Genomic DNA, 26072 nt, shown 5'->3' with positions numbered 1-26072 from the left:
TTTTGGATTTGTTTTCTAAGACAAAAATTGGTTAAGAAAAAAAAAACTTTTGACTAGAATTTTTTTTTCCCCAAAGGAAAAAAGTGTGATTGATTTGTTTGGGGGAACCACTAATGAATGTCATAATTTTCACTTAGAGATGGTAACTTAATCATTGGCAGGTCTTTAGTATTACAGCAGTATATTGGGCTGGGTGTGGTAGCACATGCCTTTAATCCCAGCACTTGGGAGGCAGAGGGGAGTGGATCTCTGAGTTAGAGGACAGTCTAGTTTACATAGAGAGTCCCTATCTCAAAAAACAAAACAAAATGACAGTATATTTGAGTCCTTTTATTTCCTTCACTTTGAAAATGTCCTTAGTATTGAGAGCTGGCTATCTCTTACCAAAATAATTGGTACAAATTTGTACAAAAAATACAAATTCCTCTCTTGTTTTCTTAAGAAGTAGTAAAGAATAGTAATATTTAGCAAATAGATAATTCATATTTAGGTTAGAAAATTTTTCCCTAATCTATGGGAGTTCAAACTGAGCAGCAAAAAATACTTGACATCAAAATATTTAACAAAGACTGTTGTTTTACTTGGTAAATTTTGTGTTATTTAATAAAATATTTTCTTTCTTTTTTTTTAAAATGAAACAGCTGGGACTTAAGATACAATTCAGTTGGTAGAGTTCTTGCCCTCGATTGTATCCCCAGCACCACATAAACTGGGCGTGGTGTCACATGCCTGTGGCCCTCGGCCCTTGTGCTGGGAGGTGAGGACAGGAGGGCTTATGCTTTTCCTCAGCTGCATTGCAAGTTCAAGGCCTGCCTGTGCTACATGAGACTCTGTCTTAGAAGGAGAGTGAGGAACAAACAGCTGTAACTGCATTTACCCTGTGAACTGTCATCCCATTGCTGGTGATGGAGAAAACACTGGTTAGCATTACTGCTCTGAGAGTCTCTTAATTAGACCATCTGTGGTTCTTTCAAAATTTTGCCCAAGGAACTTCAGATATAATATTAGGCATTTTTCAGACAAGCATTCATATTATCATTTTAAAGTGAGTAAAGGCAGTTGAAATGGCTCACTTGAGTAAAAGTTTTTGCTGCCAAGCCCGAGTACCTGAGTTGAGTATCTGGGACTAAATGGTGGCAGGAGAACCAACTCCTTAAGTTCATCAGACCGTCATACATGCACAGAACACATACGCACACAATTCCTGTAAATTTTAAGTTTATTTTTAAAACTTTTTTTAAATTTTTAAGTGAATTAACATGCTTCCCAATGAGCACACATATCTCCATTACTAAGTGGTTTTCATGACAGTATAGAAGTATAGGCAAGGTGAGTCTCAAGTTAATCCTGGGGTATTTCAGAGAAAATAAAAACCACCTTACTATTCTCAGAACAAGTGAGATTTCAGTTCTTAAATTGATGTGGAAAAGGTGGTACTTGTCCGAGTTGGGTTTCCCATTTCCATTTCCCAGCACACCATTCATTTAGCCAGAACACTCTTAGATCCTGCACCCTTCAGTACCCACATGTGTGGGTATGTTTGTACTATTTCATAGGTTGTCCAGGAAGCTGATTCACCTGGTATGGGTTTGCGACACTTGGAATCCCTTGGGGAAATAGGAAGCTGCTGGGCCAGTCTACACTTGGCATGACATGACACTATTTGGTGCTGTAAATAGAAAAACTTATGGTTTTTAGAGACCTTTAAAAACTGGGGCTAGAGGGATGAGTTTTTGGTTAAGAGCACTTGCTTTTGCAAAGGCCAGTTTGACTTCCAACACCCATGTCTGGTGCTCCACAAGCTCCTGTGACTCCAGTTCAGGAAGATCTGATGTCCTCTTGTAGCCTCTGCAGGTACCCGCACACATGTGTACATACACACTAAATGAAATCTTTAAGAAAATATTGCAGGGGAATGTCACAGATTCAGAAACCTTACTGGCTTTTACCAGTGCTTTTGAGTCCAGTTAGACTATTCTGTTAAAAAAAAAAATTAATCCTAACTTAAAGATTGAAAATCTTTAGGTGCTAGCTGTAGTTATTAATGAAGAGATTTTGAAAATGAGAAGACAATGCTCTTGCCCAAGGCATTCAGCTCCATTCTTGTTCCATGTGGCACAAAAATAAAAGCTCTCGCACTGGTCATCACAGCATTTTCAGCAGGATGTATTCAGTAATGATTTCTTTTTATGTGTATGGGTGTTTGCCTGTAGGTATGTTTGTGCAATGTGTATGTGCGTGATGCCCTTGCAGGCCAGAAGAGGGCATTGGATGCCCTGGAACTGGAGTTACAGATGTTAGGATCTGCCATGTAGATGCTGGGAATCAAACTCAGGTCCTCTGGTAGAGTAGCTGTTGTATCTAACTGCTGAGCCATTTGTCCAGCCCCAGCAATGATAGCTTTATCAGTTGTCTGACATTAACCTATCCAGCAGAAAACTGGTCTTTGCCTGTTCTAATAGAAGCCACACGGTTCCCAAATGGATGTACATACAAAATCTTGGTGGTTCTGGTCAAAGGGAGAAAAAGTTTGTCACTTCATGTTCTCCAACCTCTTGACCTCAGCATCTCCAGTGTCATGGAAACTAGTGTGACTGTATTAATACAGCAGGAGATAATGTCATAAAATGCATTATGTGAAGACTGTTTATTAGAAAGAAGCCAGTGAGAAGCCACAGCAGCAGACAGGAGGGGGGTTGGGGGGTCGAGCAGCCAAGGGCAACATCACAGTGCTGAAATCACCACGTGTAACAGAATCTACTGATCATTCCCAAGTTAAAGAAGTTCACAACATTGTTAGAACCCAGTTAACGAACATTCAGATAAGGCATATAGAAACACAAAAGACAAGATGCTCGTTGTAATCCTATTTAAAGGCGTGTCCATTTTCAAAGTTCAACAATGAAATTTAGAAATCAAAAGATTCCTTCCCCACTCCCAGATGTATAAGAACCACTTGGTGGCATTTGTACTTAAGTTTCTGAAATAAAATAGGCCAAAGTTTCAAAGGCTTGTACAAGGGCTTGATTCTTTGATTTAGCACCAAGTAAAATACAGAGTACATCTTTCTCGAAGGTAGAGTTGTTTTTTTCTTCCATTTCTCCTATCTTCTTACATTTGGCCACAATGTGTAAGGACATGTCCTTGCCCCACTAAGGAATCTAAAGTGGCTGAAGTTTTAAAATGGTTTCTCAGACTTGGTTTAGTGGTATATACCTGTAATTTAAGCACTCAGGAGGTTGAAACAAGAGAATCATCAACATGAGGCCAGCTTGGACTGCATCATTTCAAGCTAGTCTGTGCTACATAGTTCTGCGAAAGCCAGAACTACATAATGAGATCCTGTCTCAAAAAAAAAAAAAAAAAAAAAAAAAAAATGACTAAGGGCTGGAGATGTGGCAAGGTGCTTTCCCAGCACACAAGGCTGAGTTGGAGCCACAGTGCTACAGGTGGAAGAGGAGGTTGCTTAGATGGAACCAGAAGTGTCGGGTGACAACTGGTAGCACTTGAGAGGCTGAGACAAGAGGCTCTTGAAATCAAGGACTTTGATAGCGATATACACATCCTTGAGGGAACTCAGTTACTACGGTGCCTTTTAACCCCTGCTGCAAATGCCTTTTGTTGCTGTATGTGTTGGCTAGTTAGTGGATTGGTCTTTCTGTCAAGGGGCTGTCCCCGGCATACCACATCTACTTAAGTGGCAAACTGCCGTGGGTGTTCTCTTAGCCCACTCTCTTTATATCCCTGCTCATCCAGGCAGACAGTCCATTTGTATGAAAGAAAGAAACCGACAGGTAGGTCCTAAAACAGCCTGAGTGACGTGTGAGATTGTTGCTCGCCAGTGCTCCTTCGAGAACTTCGTCAACACATATATCCCTCGGTACATGCAAGTTTGGAAAAGAAAACAAGCCGTATCAAAGTCACATGTTCTTAACTGCCATGGCTGCTTCTTTCCAGCAAACTGGAGGATACTGCAGGGTAGCCTATGCCCTTGCTTTTCCTGCAAAGGCAGTAGAGTTTGCATCTGGCAACATCTGTAAATAAGGCCAGTTGCTTTCTTTCTGGAATCTATAGACAGTCCCCCCCAAATACCACATCCCTTGGGGCTAGAAGACATTGGGGGGGGGGTTGGCTTATGCAAAAGCCTTTAATGAGATATTTATCTGCCTCAAGTGATGTGTAAATTTTTAAACTTTTCCAGAAAAACATGAAAATGATCAGCCACTGACTTAACGGGGTGGACAATTACCAGTTGCTCTTTTTTGATTTTCTTTTTTGAGTTTCAGCATCTCTGATGTTTTCTAATTGCACATCCACAGAAGACAACTAGATTAAACACACGAGGTTATTTTAACAGATCAGCCTTAGTGTCTGACTCATTTGGCACGGCCTTAGTAACATCCAAAGGAAAGCCATTAGGAGTAAGTCATAATTTTCAGAGAAGTCTTAGGAAAAGAGCTTCGAAAAACAGGCGAGGCGAGGAGGCCCCGCTTCCCCTGCTAATTAACGCCCTCCTCAGGGAGTGACGGAGGCTTTCTGGGTAGTTTCTGGAACTTTCGTCTGTAGGAAAGAATATACATGGGGCCAGATCTTGTTGGTTTCTGTTCCAGAGAATGTTTCCAGGACCCCCTTTTTCCTAAAGATGAAAAACAAAATAAATAGGTAGGTAGATAGGTAATGAGCTTTTTCAGAGGAATTTGTAAAATTCATGTGAGTTTAGAAGTTGTGATGTTAGGTCTCTGACTCGGGGGAAGGAACTTGGCTGGGCATAGCAAAATTTAGATTCCAGTTTGGGTTTTGTCCTCTGGCATAAGGGAAGGGGCTCTTTAAAGAGATGTCAGCCGTCAGACTGAGCCTGGATAGCTGGGTAAGTCTATACTTGTGTTTCACTGTTGTGAAGCCCAGACTACCCTACTTACAGATGCCTTACAGAAGGGACTCAGCCTCAGTCCTCGGGTTGGCAGGTTAGAAACGGCCCGTCGGCCACAGGACACCATCCCAGCATTCAGTACCTCTTTGCCCGCTGAAGTCTGAAACTTTTCTAACAGCCCTCCTCTCTCCTTTCTACCAAGTTCCTTCCCCTTCTGGTCTACCTTCCTGAATCTTCCTCTTGGCAGAGTTCCCTGTCTATCCCTGCAGGTTGTCTGGCTTGTCATGATGACACACCGGCCATCGAAGAGTGACTTTACTCCAATGCTGAGTAGGGGAAGGAGAGGATGAAGCGTGGGCTCAGAATCCTGGGGTTTGCTTCTCACACCACACTGACCACCGTAAGCTTCTGAACTCCGGAACCCACACACGTTTCTTGGGTGTGCACACTGGTTTGCACCCAAGAGCAGATAAATAACTTGATCTGTTACTTTCCAGAAACGGCTGCCATAGCTCTGCAGCTGATCTCACTAGGCTGTCACTGGGACTAAAGGACCCCTTGTTGACAACTCACATTTGTCGTGGTTAATTTAAATAACGGCAGCTGTTTTCTGGGTGAAAGCATCTGCTGTGGAGACATTGATGCAAGGGAGTATCTGCACTGGAGAAACTTAAGCGTCTATAGCCTTGGGCAGGTGGAGCACTCAGGAGAGCAAGCTTTGGACGGGAAAGCTTCCTGGAGACACGTCAGTATCAGCTACAGTGCCAGGAGTGACGAATTACTGGGGCAGAACTACAGGAACCCATTCCTCCTACGCTGTACTGTGCGTGAACATTTGCCATTGTAATTTCTCTGTAATGAGATGGAACCGGCTACAAAAATCAGTCTTCCGAAGAGTAAGAACACCGCGTTTCTAGGCAGATGAGCGTTCCCCGGAAATGAGGAGAGTGTAAGCCATAAGTCTGCGCTTTGATCTTAGGCAGAAAAGCGTGAATTTATGTCAAGAAGCATTAGGAGCCCAGAAAGAAAGACCCCCAAGTCACTAATTTCTGTAGCGTTCCCCAACCTCCACCCTGTATCAGAACTACTCCTTCCAGGCATTCCTCCACCCGGCTCTTGGGAGTGTTACTGTCTGCCCAGGCACAAGGGCCTTCTTTCTCGATTGTGAGTCCTACGGACAGTCAAGTGGAGTACACTCAGTACTCGAGGCTCAAGTGAGATTGCTCCCACACCCCCTCTTCAACAAGGCATGGCTGAAGCCAATTGCCATCAATCATATGACTTTAGCTGGGGTGGGAGGGGGGACATGGTTCTTTTCTGCTGAGTTAGCAGAGCTGGCAGGAGCTGAGCTAAAGTCAGAAGACACTGCGGCCACCTGGACTGAAGCCAGCACAGGGAATGGAGCTGGAAGGGCCGAGTTTTGATGACATTCCTTAAGCCCCTAGGCCGGCCATCTGTATTGGGACTTCTTGAGTATAGGACTAACCCCCCCCACACCCTGGTTTGCTTAAGCCAGGGTGGATGATTTCTGATGATAAGCCGCGTTGTATCTCATTGCACAATACATGATGTTGCACACTTTTCCTGTCTTTCCATACAAGGTGACTTTCTAGGAGGCTTGTAGGAACTGAGTCTAATTGTCTGCTTAGACAAGGGCCGGGCACAGTGCCAGCAGAGCCCTCAACAGTGACTGATTCCATAGCTGAGGACCGCTCTAAGCCTCTGCAGCAGTTCTCTCGCTCCAGGCCCCTTTATAAGAATTCTATAAAGCCGGTATTTAATACTGGCTGACCGTAAACATGGAGTCAGTGGCGCAGAGGAGAAACGCCTTACCAGGGTTATAGAGCCAGGCTCAGTATACAAACACAAGCTTAAAGTAATGGCTGCTGTAAAAAGGGAATCGCCAACTCTCGTAATTTCGCCCTCAGGAAATTAGCTATCAGAAATCCCGAGACTGGTTCCAGTTTCCCTGCACACTATGTAGCAGTAATGCATCAGCAGTGGCCACCACAGTAGCAGCTGATGTATGTCCAGTGCTTCGTGGGCATCCGGGACAGTGTGATGAGGTCTCCACATTAACTCCTTTTCAAGCTGCTAACCTCATCCACGTTTTGTGGAAGAGAAACCAGCCAGGACTTAAGCGAGAGGTGAGGGCCATGTTAACTGAATAGCGAGCTGGGCTTTGAACTTGGGCCTTCTGACTCTGGGGCATGTACTGCTTTGGCCCCGATCATTAGCAGGACGCAGTGAAAGCAAGGAGCAGCACTCATCCCCGGAAGACGGAAGGAAGGGCTGAGGAAGGAAGCCAGACTGCTTCTTGGCCTGCGACGGGTAATTCTCATATTCCGTGTATGATACTGACTTCCTCGAAGAACAGATAAAAATGTGTGAGCAGGAGCTTTCAAATACTGTTGACCACATATGATTCTGACAGTTGGTGGTCATTTGATATGCTATGCTGAAGTGGCCTCTCTTGGCACACTTGGTGGGCTCTCCAGGGCTCATTGCCCCAGCACTGGTTCCAGCTTCCACTACACGGCAGAATGTGGACTGAAATGAGCCTGCAAACCTTGGATGTGGACTAGCCAGTGTCAACCCTCCGGAGCCCCATTACTGATTCTGGAGCTGGCAGTAACCCAGGCTTACCACAGTAAGGATGAGGTTTCCTGACCAGGGGCTGTAGTGTTTCATCTGAGTGATGCTTGGAGCTTTTGTTCACTAAATAAAGGTTTGCTCCTCAGCCCTTCAGGAAAGAGGAAGGCGTGGCCTTTCTGGCAAATACCAGCAACCATGCAGGAGGGACAAAGCAAAGTCAGAACACAGAAGCCGGTGAAACTAAGAGAAGGGCAAAACAGAGGAAAGCTGGAGGCTGAGGCCCCACCTACTTTGTTACAACCGCCTAGAAATCTCTTCATTGCTTAAGCCAGCTGGGATTGGGGTTTCTGGGACCTTAATATTGCAGCTGTAACGTATGAAAAATCAAAGCTGATTGTACGAGAGAAGTTGAAAAAGCAAGAACTCACTGGTAATACTGCAGGACTGGCTCTGTCTGGGCTTCATACGCCTTTAGTCTCTTGATCACCGTCTCTGGTTTGTCGTCCTCGCGCTGAATTAGAGGCTCTCCTGTCAGGTCATCGATGCCCTAAGATAGCGTTGGAAGGACGTCAGCTCAGCAATAAGGTATCTGAGCAGACAGCCTCTGTATTCTAGCACCAATCACAAAAATGGACTAACGTTTTAGTAAACAGGATCCAAACTAGAAGCAGAAGCCCTAGTGCAGCTGTAAGACGCCCTAGGGTGCTGTATGGTTTGGATGTGGAAGCTCCTCTCCATCCTTAGGCCCAGGTCCTCAAGTGTTGGTTCCCAGGTGTGGGCTACTCAGAGGTGGGAGAAATTCCAGCTGTAAGCCAGCGTTGCAAATCCCCACTGCCTCTGCCCTTCACTCACACCCTGGACAGAGTAAGAAAATCCATAGTTTTTTTTTTTTCAGTGTCAGGTTTCTCAGTGCTGTAACTAACACCTGAGAAAAACAAGCAGAAGGGACGAACTGTTTCTTTGGGCACATAGTTTCAGAGGGTGCAGATCTTGGCTGCTTGGCCTTCAGAACATCACGGTGTGTGTGTCTGTGTCTTTGTCTTTGTGACTATATGTGTGTATGTCTGCATATAAGTGTGTGCGTGTCTATGTCTCTGTGTGTCTATATGTGTCTACATATACATGTGTGCATGTGTGTGTGTCTGTGTCTCTGTGTGTCTATATGTGTGTGTCTGTGTGTGTGTCTGCATATACATGTGTGCATGTGTGTGTGTCTGTGTCTCTGTGTGTCTATGTGTGTGTGTCTGCATATACATGTGTGCATGTGTGTGTGTCTGTGTCTCTGTGTGTCTATATGTGTGTGTGTGTTTGTGTTTGTGTGTGGCTTCCTTCATAGGATGCACAAGAAGCAGAGAGGGGGAAGGGACACGGATCAGGCAGGATCTGCGAGGCACTGCCCCAGTGACCTACTTCTTCCGGGTGTGCTCCACCTCAAAACTTACACCACCAGTTGGGGACCAAGCAGTCAACACAGTGAGCCTATAGGGGACATTTCACGGTTAAAGTACAGGACTTCTGAGTGGGTAGCCAACCCGCTGCTGAGGAACGCGTCTTTACTACCAGGCTTGAATGGACTAGACTCATCAAGTAATACCCTGCAGTATTCCTGGTCAGTCCAGGTTTACAGAGGTATGCCTGCCAGGGTAGGAGAACTCGGGGACAGTCTGCTGTGCGTCGGCCCCCACTGCAGTTACTCACCACAGTTTTGGGAGGGTTGAATTCAATGTTGTACACTCGGCCACTGGCAGGATGAATCCAGCGAGCAGTGAGGCGTTGTTTGATGACCTCAAAGGGCACGTTGAGGTTGATCACTGTGTCTATCTGGTAAGCTTTATCCAGAGCTTCTGCCTGTGGAAGCGTCCTTGGAAAACCTTTAGATGAGGAGGGAGGAGGGGAAGACAAGGAAAACAAAAAAAGCACTAGTTTTAGGCAAATTGAATCCAAGGAATGAAACCAGGCTGGTGGACCAGAACTGTAACACAACTGTGATTGAATTCTGTGGTGTCCGCTTGTCTGTAGCGTGCACGTTCTGAGTGTGCCTGTGAGGGTGTTTCTGTGTAACACAGCACATTGTCCTTCCGGGGTGGGTAAGCCTTGGTGAAACAGCTGGAAGCCGGTGCAGAGAAAGGTAATGGAGAACTGGCTGCCTGCCACCGTGCTCACCAGCAACACCGGATCCATCAGGTGTGACGGCACGCCTGTCATCCCAGCTCTTGGGGAGTGGAGGGAGGAGGATCTGGACTTCAAAGTCTTGGCCACATGGACTCTGTCTTAAAAGCAAACAAGGGACTGGAGAGGTGGCTCAGTGGTTAAAGCACTTGCTGCTGTTGTGCAGGACCTAGGTTCAGTCCCCAGCACCCACATGGCAGCTCAAAGCCGTCTGTAACTCCAGCCGTAGGGCTTCGGATTTTAGTTTCTGACCTCCATGGGCACCAGGCATGCACATGGTATACATATATACATGACATACATGACATGCAAGCAGAACACTCGCAAATGATCTTAAACGAAACAAGTGTAAGTCACCACGGTTCTCTAAACTAAACAGAAATTTTAAAAAAAAGACAAAGCAAAAGACCTCCAAAATAAAACAACAACAACAACAACAAAAAACCCAGCCAAACACAAACTACTCTCATCCAGTGGCTCACACCATCTTATAACTCCAGCTCCAAAGAATCTGACCGCTTCAGGCTAACACCACCACACACACACACACACACACACACACACACACACTTTTAAAAATAAGACAGAAATGGAGAGAGGAAGGCTGAATTCAAGGCTAGCCTGGTCTACATAGTGAACTCCAAGCTAACCAGGGCTACACTGTGAGACTCTATCTTAAGAGAAAAAGAGGGGAGGGGGGAGGAACAAAAGAAAAGAAAAGAAAAAGATTTATCTTCACTCAAAAATCTCAGAAAGCTGTGTTTGGAATATGACAGAAAGCAAAACAGAGGAGCAAACCCTCACATAAAAAACAATTTTTGTAGTCTGAACATCCCTGTTGGAGAAATCTAGATCCAGTGGTGTCAGAAAGTGTGCAGTTTGGGACTTAGTGTTCAGGAATGCTCCGCTGTAGTCTACACAGCTGAAAGTACGAAACTCTGAATTAGGAAACATGTGGCCTCAGGCATTTGAAAAATGGGATATGCAGCCAGTGCAGCTAAAATAGTTTAAACAATGTGGTTCAAAAATACGGAGAAAGCAACTAGCACTGATTATTGAGTCCCAGAATAGACACGAGTACCCTGGGGAATTTGAAATAGTATTCTGATCGCAAGTGTTTTACTTTACAATGTTATGACAAGGAACATTCTGTCCAGAACACATGGGGAAGCTAAAATTGATAGAAATAATAAATTTCCCAAATGTGACAAAGGCTAAAACGCATATGCAATGATTTGCTAGAGCTAAAGACACATCTTGCTATAATGTTGGTACATGGAAAATGTTGCTTATGACTTAGTCCTTCCTTACACTGTGATAGAATGACTGTTGAGGAACCTGGATTAAGGGAAAACAGCCTCCAAAGAAAGCTAATGGCGGTGCTGGAGAGATGGCTCAGAGGTTAAGAGCACTGGCTGCTCTTCCAGAGGTCCTGAGTTCAATTCCCAGCAACCACATGGTGGCTCACAACCATCTATGATGAAATCTGGTGCCCTCTTCTGGTGTGCAGGCATACATGGAGACAGAATGCTGTATACATAATAAATAAATCTTTAAAAAAAAAAAAGCTAATGGCAAAAAGTTCAACCCATAACACTTTATAAAGCCCCAAGCTGAAAAAAAAAAAAACACAAGCATTTACTATAAAATTTATAATGAAGAAAGTCATCCTGAGAGAAGCAATTGTAATATCTTTAATGAGACTAATAGAGTATACCAGTTCATTTCACAGAAGGCTCTGTTGGTCTCTGCTATTGGCAGATCTGGCCCTCAGTACCAATTGTAGCCAGGGCAGTCTTGATGAGTAGCAGTCCATTTGTGGAACCCATGCATAACCTTCATTTTTGCCACCATGGCCACTTTATGTGTCAGTGGGCAATGACAGGGAAGGTGTGGCAAAGAGGCTGACTGTCCACAGAATGGGTCATCCTATATATTAGGTTACTGAGCTCCTCCTCTGCCGAAGTCATGCCTTGATGAGCATTTACACGGGACACCAGTATCTTCACATCCTTCTCCCATTGGCGGGGATCTCTCCATATACGTCTTCCCCAGACGTCTTTCTCATCAATCTTCCAATCATGCTCTTTCTGGGTCCCTGACCATCCAGTCAACCCATTGGCTACAGCCCATAAATCAGTGAACAGTCACATGCTTGGCTCACCCCTTCCAAATAAAATGTATGACCATGTGCACTGCCCTAAGTTCTGCCCGCGGTGATGATTTCCCTTTGGCAGTATCTTTTAGGGTTGTCCTAGAAACAGGTTGTAAGAAGTGGTGCCGGTATAATGTGCAGAACCATCAGGAAACCAGGTCCTAGTCTTCTCTTCCTCAGTCACCCAGTCACAGGGAGCACCACATGAGGCTGCAGGTGCATGCGTGGCAGCAGATGGCATTGTCATGGGAGTAGAAACCATAGGCAACATCTCCATGTAACTTGCTTGTGCCTTCAAGACCTACTCAGGCCTGGTCACATATATACCACTTCCATCTGACAATGGATCGCTGCTATGCACACCCTACTTTCTGACTTGCTGGGTCAGATAACACCCAGCTCACAATGGGCAGTTCAGGTCAAATGGTAACTTGGTAGCCCAGTGTCAAATGTTCAATTTCCACTAAAGCCCAATAGCAGGTCAAGAGCTGTCTCTCAAAGGGACAAAAGTTGTCTGCAAATGATGGTAGAACCTTGCTCCAAAACCCAAAGGCATCTTCTGTGATTCATCTATGGGGCACCAGCCAAAGGCTCCAAATAGCATCCCTATCTGCACTGACACCTCAAGTACCATCAAGTCTGCTGGATCATAGGATAAACCAGCCTGGACCTGTTGAAGAGCCTTCTCCTACTCCAGGGCCCACGTAAAGCTAGCAGTTTTCTGAGTCACTTGGGATATGGGCCAGAATAACACACCCAAGTGGGGAATGTGCTGTCTTCTGAATCCAAATGGGCCCACTAAACGTTGTGCTTCGTTCTTGGTGGTGGGAGGGGCCAGGTGCAATAACTTATCTTTCACCTTAGAAGGAATATCTCTGCATGCCCCGCACCACTGGACTCATAAGAATTTCACTGTGGTAGAAGACCTTGATTGGATTTATTTCCCATCCTCTGGTATACACATATGTTACCAACGAGTTCAAAATGGTTGCTACCTTCTGCTCACTTGGTCCAATCAGCATAATGTCATCAATATACATACCAGTGTGGTATTTTGTGGAAGAGACATATGATCAAGATACCTTCTAAGTTAAGATACAGGGCTGGAGAGTTCACACACCCTCGAGGTAAAACTGTAAAGGTGTACTGCTGGCTTCAGCAAATGTCTTCTAGGAGCCCTTAGGAACAGGTACCAGGAAAAAGGCATTTGCTAGATCAATAGTGTACCAAAAGATGTGTTGATTTGCTTAGGTAAGGACACCACATCTGGTACAACAGCTGCAACTGGAGTCACTATTTGGCTGAGTTTTTGATGGTCCACTGTCATTCTCCATGTCCATCTGTCTTGTGCACTGGCCAGACAGAAGGGTTAAAGGGAGATGTGGTAGGAGCCTCCACCCCTGCATCCTTCAAGTCCCTGATGGTGGCACTAATGTCTGTGGTCCCTCCAGGGATGTGATGCTGTCTTTGATTCACCATTTCCCCTGGCGGAGGCAACTCAAAAGACTTCGTTTACCCTTTCCAACCAGAATATTCCTCAGTCCACAGGTGGGAAACAGTGTAAGAATTCTGTTAACTTCTAAGTACACGTGTCCCAATTATACATTCTGGAACTGGGGAAATAACCACAGGATGAATTCAGGAACCCACTGGACCTACTGTGAGTTGGACATCAGTCAAAACTCCATTAGTCACTTCTCCTCAATAAGCCCCTACTTTAACTGAAGGGCCACATGTTATTTGGGATCTCCTCAGAATCAGTGTTAATTCAGAATCAGTATCCAATAGACCCTGGAATGTCTGACTGTTTCCTTTCTCCCAGTATACAGTTAACCTTGTAACAGGCCTCAGGTCCCTTGGGGGGAAGGATGAGCCTGGCCCATCCTTTTATTCAAGTGGTTGTGAGTCTGCAAACTACCTCAAGTCTGGAAATTGGTTCATGGGCCAAGATTCCCTTTTGCCACAATCTAATGTAGATTTTTCATTTCCTTGAGAATTTTTCCACTTATACAGAACAAACAAAAAGGCTTCTTATCTGTTTCATGCCTGGAAACACTGTGATTGATTAGCCAGTACCAAAGGTCCATGTGAGTCGTGCCACCAGAAAAATCACTTTGCCTGTGCTGCCCACGAAGGTCAGGTCATCATGGACATTGCTTTGCCTATGTTCCCCATTACGATAACTGCTGTCGCCTTGCCTTTGGTGATTCAGTACTGCCACCTGGCCCCTGCTACTCTGGAGCCCAATTAAACTCACTGCATTAATCCATCCAAGTGAGAAGCAGCGTCTCCAGCCCTAAGGTCTGGCACAAGGAAAGGGGTGACAACAAAGATCTTCAAATGTACTGGTGCCCCCTCACCATTTCTGTCTTAGAGGATTAATAATGATGTATTCCAGGCCTTCCCATTGTGGATTAGGTTTTACACAGTGTACCCACTCTTAACACTGACATTTCCCTGCGCCCTAAAATCCGTTCATCAACACTAAGCCAAGGGACACCAAGCACCTCCAACTCCTTTCATATTTTAGGCCATATTTTCAAACACTTCAGCCAACCATTCTGAAAACTTCTGGGACCCTTTTCAACTGTGTGAGCTTCCATATTTAACCTAGAATCTTCACACAGAGGGTCTATATCAATAAATGCAGCCAGTTCCTTCCACCATTACCCACACCCTTAAAATCCTTCTTTCACGCCTTTTACACGGGCTGCCAGCAGAAGGCATGGCCCGGATTAAAGGTGGGTCTTCCAACCTCAAAAGATCTGGTAGGTGCCGGGCGGTGGTGGCGCATGCCTTTAATCCCAGCACTCGAGAGGCAGAGGCAGGCAGATCTCTGTGAGTTCGAGACCAGCCTGGTCTACAAGAGCTAGTTCCAGGACAGGCTCCAAAAAAAAAAAAACAAAAAAAAAAAAAACAAAAAAAAACAAAAAAAAAAAAACCCACAGAGAAACCCTGTCTCAAAAAAAACAAAAAAACAAAAAAAAAGATCTGGTAGGTCTTCCCACATTAAGTGATTTAAGAAAAAAAAAAGTCCCTCCGAGGTGTACACAGCCGCTTGGGTTTCAGCTAATTCCAAATGTAATCATGTTGACAACCAAGAACAGCCACCACAGTGCGTATCCCTGTGTGGATGCTACAGTTTGGATAATAAGTTGTATGCCTCAAAAGCTTATGTGTTGAAGTCTTGGTCCCCAGTTGGCTGACCCAATCACTGGGAGATGGATGTGCACCACTGATGGAAGAATCCATAGGTACAGCCAATGTCGCCGTGAAGAGCACAGCCTCAATTCAGTCACACTTTCCACACGGCCCCAAAACAGCATGGCCAGCAGCATGGACTGAAACCTCCGAAACCAGAAGCCCAAATAAATGTGGATTTTTTAAAATTATTATTACTGGAGAGAATGCCTGTTTGAATTAAAGAATGTGGTTGCTGTGTGTGTGTGGTGGGGTGATCACTGAGGACTCTGTTCCTCTTATACACTTTTATCTGCTTCAGTTTTTCTAAAGGAAAAGACATTGCTACAAGACAACAGTAAAGAAATGAAAACAAACATTCCACATCCCAGGCCCTTCTGCTATTGCCCTTCCTTAAGCCTAATCCCAAGACGTGCTCCACTGACGGCCACGTGCAGGTCTCTTGGGAAATGTGCCACTTCCCTGGGTGGGGCAGCATCTACGCTCAACCTTCATGTACCCCCTTCCGTCAGCTAAAGAGACCCGCGTAGGCTGCCTGTCGACAGGACTTCTGAATCCCAGCATCTCACAGAAGCAAGACGTCGTGAAACCTGGGAATAAAACGTTGACTCAAGTGTCCATATTTTCTGTCAGAAAGCAAGCATCCGCCTGCTCTTCACATGGCTCTCCACTCACAGCAGCGGAGAATCCGGGCTCATCCAAACTTTTCTACGAGAAGATATACTGTCCATGAAGGCAAGGATTTTGTTCTTGTTTAGGCTCAGTGCCTAGAACAGCTTTGTGTACCTAGGAAGTACTCAGTCAACATTTATGTCATTAATAAATATACACAGCCTGATATACACAGCCACTTGTCTTCAGCATGGTAGCTACACACCAAAGCCCTACTATACATGTTTCAAAAAAAATTTAAGTCCTCAAGATTCTGTGCACATATTGACAGACATATAAACAAGCATAAGTTGTTTTTGTTTGTTTGCTTTTTCTTGATACTAGCTCTAATAAACCAGAGGAAGGAATTCTGCCCCACCTCTTCCTTTGTTCATTCTCTACCTCACCTTTCTGAATCTTCTAGAACCTTTTTACAGTTAGGGATTAGGACACTTTCTCTGGCTGCTAGCAAGCCAGGCGAAGACAAGCCGGGCGACAGGAAGCTGGGCTGCAGGGCTCAGTGAGCAGCACTGAGGACTTGGGTGTGAAAGTGGAGAACGGATTAAGTAGAAGAGAAGTTAGCATATCCCTTCCAAGATGGCTTTAGAACCTGGATCTTGAAGGCAAGTGTCCCATGTTTAAAGGCATGTCTTCTGTGTCGTGTCCTTCCTACACCCGTAAGCAGAGTATACAAGCCACCCTGTCCCGAGACTCTGCCAGAGCTCTGGCTGGGAAGAGTCTACAGCGTCATAGAAGTCGCTCTTCAGTCTAACTGGCTTTTGCACAGATCCTTAGCACAAAATATTCTCAGCTGGGTATGGTGCTGCATGCCTGGAATTGTGAGGCAGGAGGTTCACAAGTTCAAGGCCAGCCTGGGGGTACATCATAAGACCTTGTCTCAAAAAGCCAAACAACAGAAGTTTAAAAAGTCAAAGGCTATTCTTTAGAGTGGAGAAGGAACTAAAGTTGCATCAAAAGCAGACTAGAAACCATGCTGCCCACACCCGCTTTCCTTTCAAATAAAAAACCAGACCCCTGGGCTTGGAATATAGCTCAGCTGGTTGCATGCTGGCCTAGCACGCCGGCAGCCCTGAGTTCGATCACCCTTGACCACCCATTCCTGTAACCCTAGCAACAGGGAGGCAAAGACAAGAGTTGTAGTTCATCCTTAGCTACATAGATAATTGGAGGCCAGTAAGGGATACATAAGACTTTGTCTCAAAACAAGTTAATCAGTTCACTAATTAAATTTTAAAATTAGACTCAAAGGTGACTGACTGCCCTCCTGATGACGGTCCCCAGTCCCAGATGCTCATTCTGCCGGAACTCATTACTTCAGGGGGCAGAGATACTCTAGGCCCTGCATATTTGCACTTACCGTCCAACAACCAGCTACACTGGGTGAGGTTTTTCAGCTCGTGAAGGGCCAGGCGCGTCATGACATCATCTGGGATGAGCTTCCCTTGGTCAATGAAAGTCTTGGCCAACACACCAATTTCTACAGCAGAGGGAAAAGCCGGTAAGTGTATTTGCTTTATCCTATTCCAGATCTCAGGAATTCGTTTTCTACAGAATACTTCCAGACGTCAGGCCCATGAGACAGTACATTATCAACAGCTTCTCTGCAACAAGCAGAGGTGATGCTTTACATTGGCACACACCTGTAGTACCAATAGGAAGGAGGATGCCGAGTTCAAGGTCAGCCCCAGGTACATACGCGGGCTTAAAGCCAGTTTGTGCTGCAGAGTGCCCTGTCTCAAAACAAGCAAACCAAAGGGAAGTAAAGACATTGGGACTGCCCCAAGTTCAACCCCAACCTAGTCTGTCAAAGAGGATGGTAGCTCAGTCAGTAAATGTTCCCTTGGAAGTGTGAGGACCTCAGTTCAGTCACCAGAATGTGCATAAGACACAGCTGCCGTGGGCTTGGAATACAGCAGGGAGGCGGCAGAAACAGGTGGCTTCCTGGGTCTGCCGGCCAGAGAGCCTACAGTACTTGGCAGGTTCCAGGCTAGTGAGAGGCCTTGTCCCACAGAAAAAGATGGATGATGCCTAACCCATGAATTCTAACCAAGAGATTATCGTTACTAAACAAGCTGCCATCGGACAAGCAAACCACCAAGTTTACAATGTCCAGGAGAAGACCTGGGTTCTGTGAGAGTGTTTGCCAAACTCATTAAAGTAGTTTTTGGAGGGGCTAGAGGTGTGGATCTGCTGTTCAGAGCACCTGCTGCTCTTTCAGAGTACCTGAGTTTAGTTCCCAGCACCCACACTGAGTGGCTAAAAAAAAAAAAAACACCTCTAACTCCAGCTCCAGGGGATTCAACGCCCTCTTCTGGCCTCCACTGGCACTGCACAAGCATGTACATGCCCCCCACACACACACACACAAATAAAGAATGTTTAAAAGTAACTAAATAAAATAGCAGTTGGAAAGTCCCATATACTTAATATATGTAGACTTCATTTGTTTCTTTTGACCACTTCTTTTTTAAAAATGATGCATGAGGGTGTTTTTGTCTACATATATGTCTGGTTCCCAAAAAGGCCAGAAGAAGGCATCAGATCCCCTGGGAGTGGGAATCAAACCTGGTCCTCTGGTACACAGCAGTTCTCTTACCGATTGAGCCGTCTCTCCAGCCCCTGAACGGTCTTTTAATTCTTCTTCTACCCTACAGAGTTAAAACTTTCGGGTATTGAATATTTCACAAGAACTACATTTTAAAACAAAACATTGAACACCAAAATCTCCCTCAGCCACCGTCCCTCCCTCCAGCTACTCTGTGCCTTCGCCCCTCTCCAGCGAAACAGCTTGAAAGGCTTCTTCTTCCAGACCTGTCTCCTGCTCCCTCCTCATCGTGGGACAGCATTTCAGTCCAGTTCCACAGGTCTGGTGGTGGCACATGGCTTGCCTAGCATGCACATGGTCCTTGCTGTCTGCCTTCACCCTTCCTCTTCCCTTCCTTACTTGCCCTCTTCCCTCCGGGCACACCCCTACCGGGAGACCTCCTAGCTTCGGCAGAAGCTTCTTGCTCCTTCTTTTGATAGATCATCGGACTCACCACCAGGTTTTGGATGTGGCTTATCCAAAATAAGCAAATCAGAAGATAGATATGTGTTAGGGTGGCCAGACACTCATGAGCCAGAACTCGTTATCAAGTCTGGTGCCCAGAGAAACACTGTTGAGAGGGGACAGAATCTGTGAGAGGCGTTTGGGTCCGGAGTCCACCCTCATGAAGAGATGACGATGCTGGGTGAGTTCTCTGGGAGTGGGTCCTGGGCAACTGCTCACTGTGGTTTCCCTCTTCTTCAAGCACCCGCTCGCTCTTCACCTGCATGGGATAACCCAGCACAGCCCTTGCCAGCTGAAGCCACCAGATCTTGGCACCTCCGATCCCAGTAACTGAAACCACCTGTCTAATCCTGCTATGGACTGAGCAGTCCCAAGTCCATATACTAAAACCCTAACCTAAAACCCTACTGTGACTATATTTACACCACATTTACTTTTAAGATGGTAATTGAGGTTGAATGAGGTCATAGGGGTTGGGCCTCAATCTGACTGAAAGTGTAAACACTGAGGGGGAGACAGCCGGAATGCCTGGGCACAGAAGAAAGGCCACAAAGTGAGAAGGTGGCTGGTTACCTGCCAGAACGGCAAGCCACACCGGAAACCAGCCCTTCTAGGGTCTTGATCTTGGACCTCTAGGCTCCAAGAACAGTCCTGCCATCTGAGCCACCAGTCTGTGGTGTGCTATTACGGCAGCGTCTGTGACTAATACACACATCCGTGTGCCCGACTGACCCCAAACCCACACCCTGGCTGTGAGCACCTTCAGTGACATAAATCCTCACACTCTGTACGCATGCCTAATGGACCCGCAGCTCTCTGGGAAGATGGATCGGCATGTGGGCACAGACGAGGGTGAGGATTCTTCTGAGTTCCTAGCTATGGTGTTTTATTAAATAATTAATCTATGAATTCAGGCAGGGGAACGAATGAGAACAAAATACAACACTTATGCATGAGAGCATCAACAGAAAACCCTTTGTTTTGTATACGAAAAATGAAAAAAAAAAAAAACAATTGAGCAGTTTACAATCCTAAACCAATGTCTCTTTTTTAAGATTGCTCTGAATTACTTAGATACAAAATAATGGGGAAAAGAAAGCTAATTCAAATATCAACTAAACAAAACGTAAAACATCCATATAATACAATAAAAAGTAACCAAGTCCTAATATTATAGCATGAGGGGATCTTTATGCCACAGTGGTGGCGTAAGCCTTTGATCCCAGCACTCGGGAGGCAGAGGCAGGCAGATCTCTGTGAGTTCAAGGCCAGCCTGGCAGCTTGGTCTACAAGAGCTAGTTCCACGACAGGCTCCAAAGCTACACAGAGGAAAAAAAAAAAAAAAAAAGCCCAGGTCAAGCTGGGTACAGTGCACCCTGAGTTTCAGCTACCCAGGAGGCTGAGATAAGAAGGTCACTTGAGCACAGAGTTCACACATCTAGCCTGGGCAACACAGTGAGACAGTCTCAAACCAGCAGGCACAGCCCAGAGGTCAAAGAAGCTTGCCACTGAGCCTTACACCCTGAGCTGGATTCCTGTACCCACATGACAGCGAGTGACAGTCCACCCACTCCCATCTTGTCCTCTGACCTCCACACACATACCATGGCACACACATACACAAGTACATTACACTCTAAGTAAAATAAATACAATTAAGAAAAATAATACGCTAAGTAAAAGAAGCCATAAAGAAAAGCCCACAGACACCATTTCACTTCTGGGACGTGCCCCAAACAAGAGATTTGAAAGATACAGTCGTGTTGCCAGAAGCCTGGGTGGGGTGGGTGCGGATGGGAGTGACTCATAGGTATAAGGGTTTTTTTGTGGGTAATAAAAATGTTCTGAAACCTGTTGTGGTGACAGCCAACTCTATGACATACTAAGGGCACTGGATTTTCCATGCACACACATGTAAGTGTTGAAGTTACATGGCAGTGGTACACACATACACTTTAAATGTTGAAGTTGGGTGGCAGTGAATCAGCTCAGTGAGCCAATGCTGGGGGCGGGTATGAAACACTCCTGGAAAGCTCACTGTTGACTGCTGAAGGCCCTATACATTATGGATCTGTGCTCCCACTCACAAACAACAAAAACACTGACGAAGACAGGCTAGCGTCAAGTCACGTGTGCGTGAAACACCTTACAAGGCTCTCATCGCTAGATATTCGTTCAGATGTTTTTTGTTTTGTTTTGGAATGCCAAACCATGTAAATGTATTGACTATTCCAAATTAGCATTATAAAAATAACCTGTTCTGCCATCAAACTAAGTCTAGTTACACACAGTATGCTTCACGGGTCTACACAACGATGCTTGGTCATGAGGACACTTGGGGGCCTGAGATTCTCTACTGAGTTAGAGTCTCCCAACATACAGATGATAGCAGATGAGATTTAAAGGGTCAGCCCTCTAGTCCGGCACCAGAGATGAAGCACCCATCAGTGAGCCAGGCCGAACTGCCACTCACATACTCAATGTCTTACCTTACAATGCCTGCCACATCCGAATCAGTACTGTTTCCTTTAAGCCACACACATTTTAAATCAGCTAAAATGTTCACAGAAATAAGTTCTTTTTTGCAAATACACCTTGAAATAAATAAATAAATAAACAAATAAATAAGTCTGTCTAAAATGACTTCATGAACCTCAATTTGGGAAGGACTGCATTGTGGGCCTGGGTTTCCATCCTGGGACCCCAGAAAAGGCTGCTTATTTTCATTTGAGGTTAGTTCATGAATGGGAATCTCACCCTTATCTTGGCCCTGTACTAATGGATTCCGTATCCTAGCAACCTGGATACATGGTGCTGCCCAGGTGAGTACAGAGGCTGTTTATGACTGAGGGAATTCTCCAACGTCTGTGGCACTCAGTTTTCTCAGGAAAGGAATGAGAGGATTACAGCAACGGTGTAAGTCTCAGCCGCAAACCTTCTGAGTCCGCTGTCCTGGCTGATGCGCTAGGGTCTCACCAGCCAGCTCGTGTTTCCGGAGCCATGACTGTCTCTCTTGAGCTGTTTTACTCACATGCACCCTTTGCTTTAATGAATACTATCCACAGCGTGTATTTCAATCTAACAGAGCCGAGGAAGGTGTCTAGGTCCGAATATGGGCAAGGGTGAAGCGATTACTGCTGGAAGGACCAGATCCTCCCACCGCCACCAAACGCATTTCAGATTATATAGTCGGATGTTACAAAGCAGCATTCCGTGAGATGATGGCGAGTTCCTAGAAATGCCACCCTGGGAATTTACTCAAAGGAAAGTAAGCAAAGCTGCAGCCAACTGTTCGGGTACCCGGCGGTATTTATTACATCAGAAAACGGCTAACAACACAGATGTCCAGTCAACAGGGGTCTGGAGACCCCGCTCTGGGGCACAGTGCTAGCTTAGCATGCAGATTCCGTTTCTGGCACCAAAAAAGAATCAATAGCTAATAACCAGGGGCAAATTAATTGTGTAATCTTCCTGAAATTGTCTGAGACTTGATACTGTATAAACATGCTCACAACAAATGAGAATACAAAGCATCTAATAACAACTGTCCAGCTGCACACAAATGCAACAAGAAAAGATGAACATACGAACACACCACAGGGCCCATCAATCCTGGGGAGGCCAACTTACAGGATGTCAGTTTTCTCTTCTGAATTCTCGGTCCCTTTCTACATTTATTTTTTTAAAGATTACTTCTCCTTTGGTTTTGTCTGTGGGAAATATTCAATCCTTTCACAAATATTTATTGGGAATATATTCTCAGTCCTGACCTACGGAACCTGCTGGATACCATTCAGAGTGAAAAATGCTCTGTATAACAAAGCATTAACTATTAACATCTGTGAAAACAATCCTATGCCACCTCCCGAGCTCCGTCTTCTATTCTTGCTATGGAGTTACCCAAACTTCTTTGCAGAGCAGTGACCCAGCCAGTTCTGAATTTCAGGCATCAGCTAGATGAGCCAGACTCCGGGAAACCATCTGAGGGGTCTAAGCCGGGCCAGACTCCGGGAAACCATCTGAAGGGCCTGGCCCAAGCTTCCCTCTGAGATCTGTAACTTTTTCCAGCAGGACAGAGACCAACCCCGTGTGTACCTTGAACTTTGACCTGCAAAGACTTCTCTCACAAACCTTAGTTCTTCCAGCTGAGTCTGGTGAGTCTACAATCCCCACACTCATGAAATTGAGGCAGGAGAATTGCTACAAGTTCGAGACCAGCCAGAGCTGGTATGGGACCCTGTCAAAAAAAAAAAAAAAAAAAAAAAAAAAAAAAAAAAAAAACCCACCTACTTCTGATGATGAATCTTCAAGGTTTTAAGAAAGTATTTGTCCTTCTGTGTCTTTAAAAAGAAAAAAATTGCCTACAGAATGAGGTGCTGAACATCTCTGTGCCCTTCTTCCATGGTACAAGCTGCAATACCAGACACTTACAGGTATCAAAGTGAAGCAAGGAATGTTGTTTCTTTATTCAAATACCCTTTCATATCATATGTATGTATACATACATATACTACAAAAATAGATATACATTATATATGTATTATATATTATTATAATGTATGTATATATATTTTTTATTTATTTATATTTTATGTGCATTGGTGTTCTGCCTGCATGTATGTCTCTGTGACGGTGTCAGATCTTGGAGTTAGACAGTTGTGGGCTGTCCTGTGGGTGCTGGGAACTAAACCCTGGTCCACTGGGAGAACACCCAGTGTTCTTAACTGCTGAGCCTTCTCTCCAACCCTCGAATTCCCTTTCATTCACCCTTAAAATAGTCTGTGTTTTCCTAGTCGGTGAGCACTCTTTGCCACCCAGTCAGGTGAGCGCTGAGTCGGCCTGCAGATCACCCCCAAAGCCTTCTGCTGTACTTTGGATAGCAGCAAACCAAAGGACTCAGGACTGTTTGCCCTAAATAAAACTGCAATCTGTTGCACTAAGAACATTTATCAAACAACCTTTTGATAAAGTTTAATTCACTGCAACCTTTATTATTTCTTAAGGTCAACATTAGAAGAGAGTGAGAACATGCTCCGGGGTGCTGAGGGGCCAATCAAAGAAACCGAAACAGTGGGGTGATTTTTTTTCTCCCCTAGTTGAATGTCAGGGTCTTTTAAACAACAACAACAACAAGCAGCCTTTCCAGGAAATTAGTTATAGACTCATGGGGGGGGGGAGCTTAAGTAAATCATGGTAGATTCAGCAAATCTACCACGGCTAACAAACGTGGCTAAACAAACAGTGTAACGGACATACGGGACGTCAGACTAGATCAGAGTGTGAAACCACTGAGGCTGAGTAAAACTATGGTAACATGATACACAGAGGGTATACACACACACTTGTGCATAAAGAGACACTTCCAGAAGGAAATGCATTGTTTCTCTCTGAAGAACAGGGTAGGGGCAGGACTAAGAAAACTTTGCTTTTGACTTTCTTTCTTTCTGTCTCCCCTTCTCTCCAGGACCTTTACTTACTTCTTTCATTTTTTTCTTTCACCTGGAACAGGTACTATTTCTATGTAAATAAGTTCAAATAAATTTCAAAATAGGCACTAGTTTGGAATTGAAGGTCAACTCTGTCGTGAAGAAAACATCTGGAGTTAACTTTTAAAAACAGCCTGCAGCAGTTAGTTGGCTGGAATTTGTAATCCCAGCACTCACTAGAGAGGCTGAGACAGGAGGATCTCAAATTTAAGCTAAAGTTGACCTTGGCTACGTCAAATGACGTCTCAAAAAAAGTTAAAATGCGTTCTTAAAATAGAATTTACCACAAACCCATCCATTGTAAAGAGTAGTTTGTTGACTAGATTTGTGCTGAGTTAGAAGAATTTGGCAAGAGAAACACAACAATTGTTTATGTAACTGTACACCGGGATAACTTTCGTGCCTTAGAAATGTCTGGGGGCATCAAAATCCAAGCCAATTTTGTGACTGCCAAGAGAATAAGTAATACTTGACCTTGAAGAGAGAAAGGTCAGAACTACAAGATCCCACGGAGTTTACCAAGGGCGGGAGGAGAGGGAGGGAGGGTAGAAAAGAAAGCAAACCCTGACAGAGGGAGGCGAAGCCTGCCTTTCGTGTACAGGGACACGTGGAGAACGGGGTACAGTTCCTCAGGCTGGACCCCTGCAGTTGCTACCAGCCGGGTCGGATGGTGTGCCTCGAACAAAGCCGAGGGCTTTCCTTCGGTCTTTGAACTTCCTAGTCCCACCCCCACCCCCGCAATTTACCCGAAGCGGCCCACGGAGGCCAGAGGCTCTTTTCCCAGGCGAGGTCGGGGGCGCTGCACCCGCATCGCAGGACCCTCGACCCCTGCCCGCAAAGCCCCTCCGGGACGATCGCACGCTGCCAGCCCTCGGTCTCAGCTCCCACCTGTGCCCTGCAGCATGTTCTGGCGGAGCAGGTCCCCGCTGGAGAGGTGCTTCAGCTCGAAGTGTTTGGTGATGCGCGACGACACGGTGCCCTTGCCGGAGCCCGGGGCCCCCATGATCACGGCGCGCAGCAGCCTCCCCGATGCCCCCATGGTGACGGACGGTGGACCGAGCTGCGCAGACGCCGAGCAGCGGCCTGGCCTGCGCGCTCACAGGCTCAGCGGCTCCAGCGAGCTGGCAGCTGCGAGCGGGCGGTGGCCAGGGCGCCCGGCTCTCCCGGAAGTGAGCGCTGGCCACCGGGCCGCCCCGCCTGCTGCAGCACCGCCCCTCGCGCCCCTGCACCCAACTCCCCTCGGCTCCACCCTACGCCTCTGGGGCCAGACCCCTCTTGCCCTGTGCTGCCTGGTCCCAACCTGTAGGCTGCGCCTGACTGCATTCTCCCCAGTAGGCAACTTCTGAGCGCCCTCCCCCGCCCGCGCCACTTCTAATTCTAGTCTCCCTTGGCACCTCTGGGTGGCTGGATTTCATTTTCTCTGTGTGCATTTTTTTTTTAACCCTTAGTCAGGCCGTGCCCTGCTCAGTCCCAACAGGAAGCAAGGTGCCCCGTTTTGTATCTCCTCTGCTCCCCTGGCTTCCTAAAACCGCCCCCCACACCTTTTCATGATAGTCCTCCCTCACCTCCTCCCTCTCTTCACCCTACTTCTTTTTCCTCCCAGAGGTGACCTTGAACCCTTGTCCTCTGCAAGCAAAGAACAGGTGGTGAAAGGTGTGTCTTATCTCCCAGAACCACTTCCAGAACCAAAAGTAACTGCTATGCTGGTTACTTCGCAGAGGTCAAAAGTCCTAGTTCCTTCAGAAGTGTGTTCATTTCTGGAGTATTTACCCAGTACCTCTTGTTTGCCACGGTTCTTAAGGGCCTCCCAGAAAGCTGTGCTGAACAAAACTGAGTTTCTGCTGCTGGTGTTTTTAAAACCCCAGTGGCCAAGCA

General features: G+C 45.8%; 1 protein-coding gene across 1 annotated transcript; it reads right to left on the bottom strand.

Moving 5' to 3' along the window:
- Nucleotides 1-1047: 1047 nt before the first annotated feature.
- Ak3 (adenylate kinase 3) lies at nt 1048-25483 on the bottom strand. Its single transcript, XM_057779158.1, has 5 exons — nt 25086-25483; nt 17020-17139; nt 9164-9336; nt 7894-8012; nt 1048-4636 (listed from the first exon to the last, which is right to left on the bottom strand). The coding sequence occupies exons 1-5, from the start codon at nt 25234-25236 to the stop codon at nt 4516-4518; spliced, it is 684 nt and encodes a 227-aa protein (XP_057635141.1). The 5' UTR covers nt 25237-25483; the 3' UTR covers nt 1048-4515.
- Nucleotides 25484-26072: the final 589 nt, after the last annotated feature.

Source organism: Chionomys nivalis, chromosome 8 (assembly GCF_950005125.1).
Source record: "Chionomys nivalis chromosome 8, mChiNiv1.1, whole genome shotgun sequence".
Classification (NCBI taxonomy): domain Eukaryota; kingdom Metazoa; phylum Chordata; class Mammalia; order Rodentia; family Cricetidae; genus Chionomys; species Chionomys nivalis.
The sequence above is the reverse complement of the archived record's forward strand: the minus strand, read 5'-3'. Positions and strand labels throughout refer to the sequence as shown.

Coding starts and splice junctions, on each gene's coding strand:
- Ak3 (XM_057779158.1), bottom strand. CDS start 25,236: ATGGGGGCATCGGGGAGGCTGCTGCGCGCCGTGATCATGGGGGCCCCG. Junction 17,140..25,085: donor GAACATGCTGCAGGGCACAG/GTGGGAGCTGAG, acceptor CCTCTGCTGTAG/AAATTGGTGTGTTGGCCAAG. Junction 4,637..7,893: donor CCAGTCCTGCAGTATTACCA/GTGAGTTCTTGC, acceptor TTTCATCTTTAG/GAAAAAGGGGGTCCTGGAAA.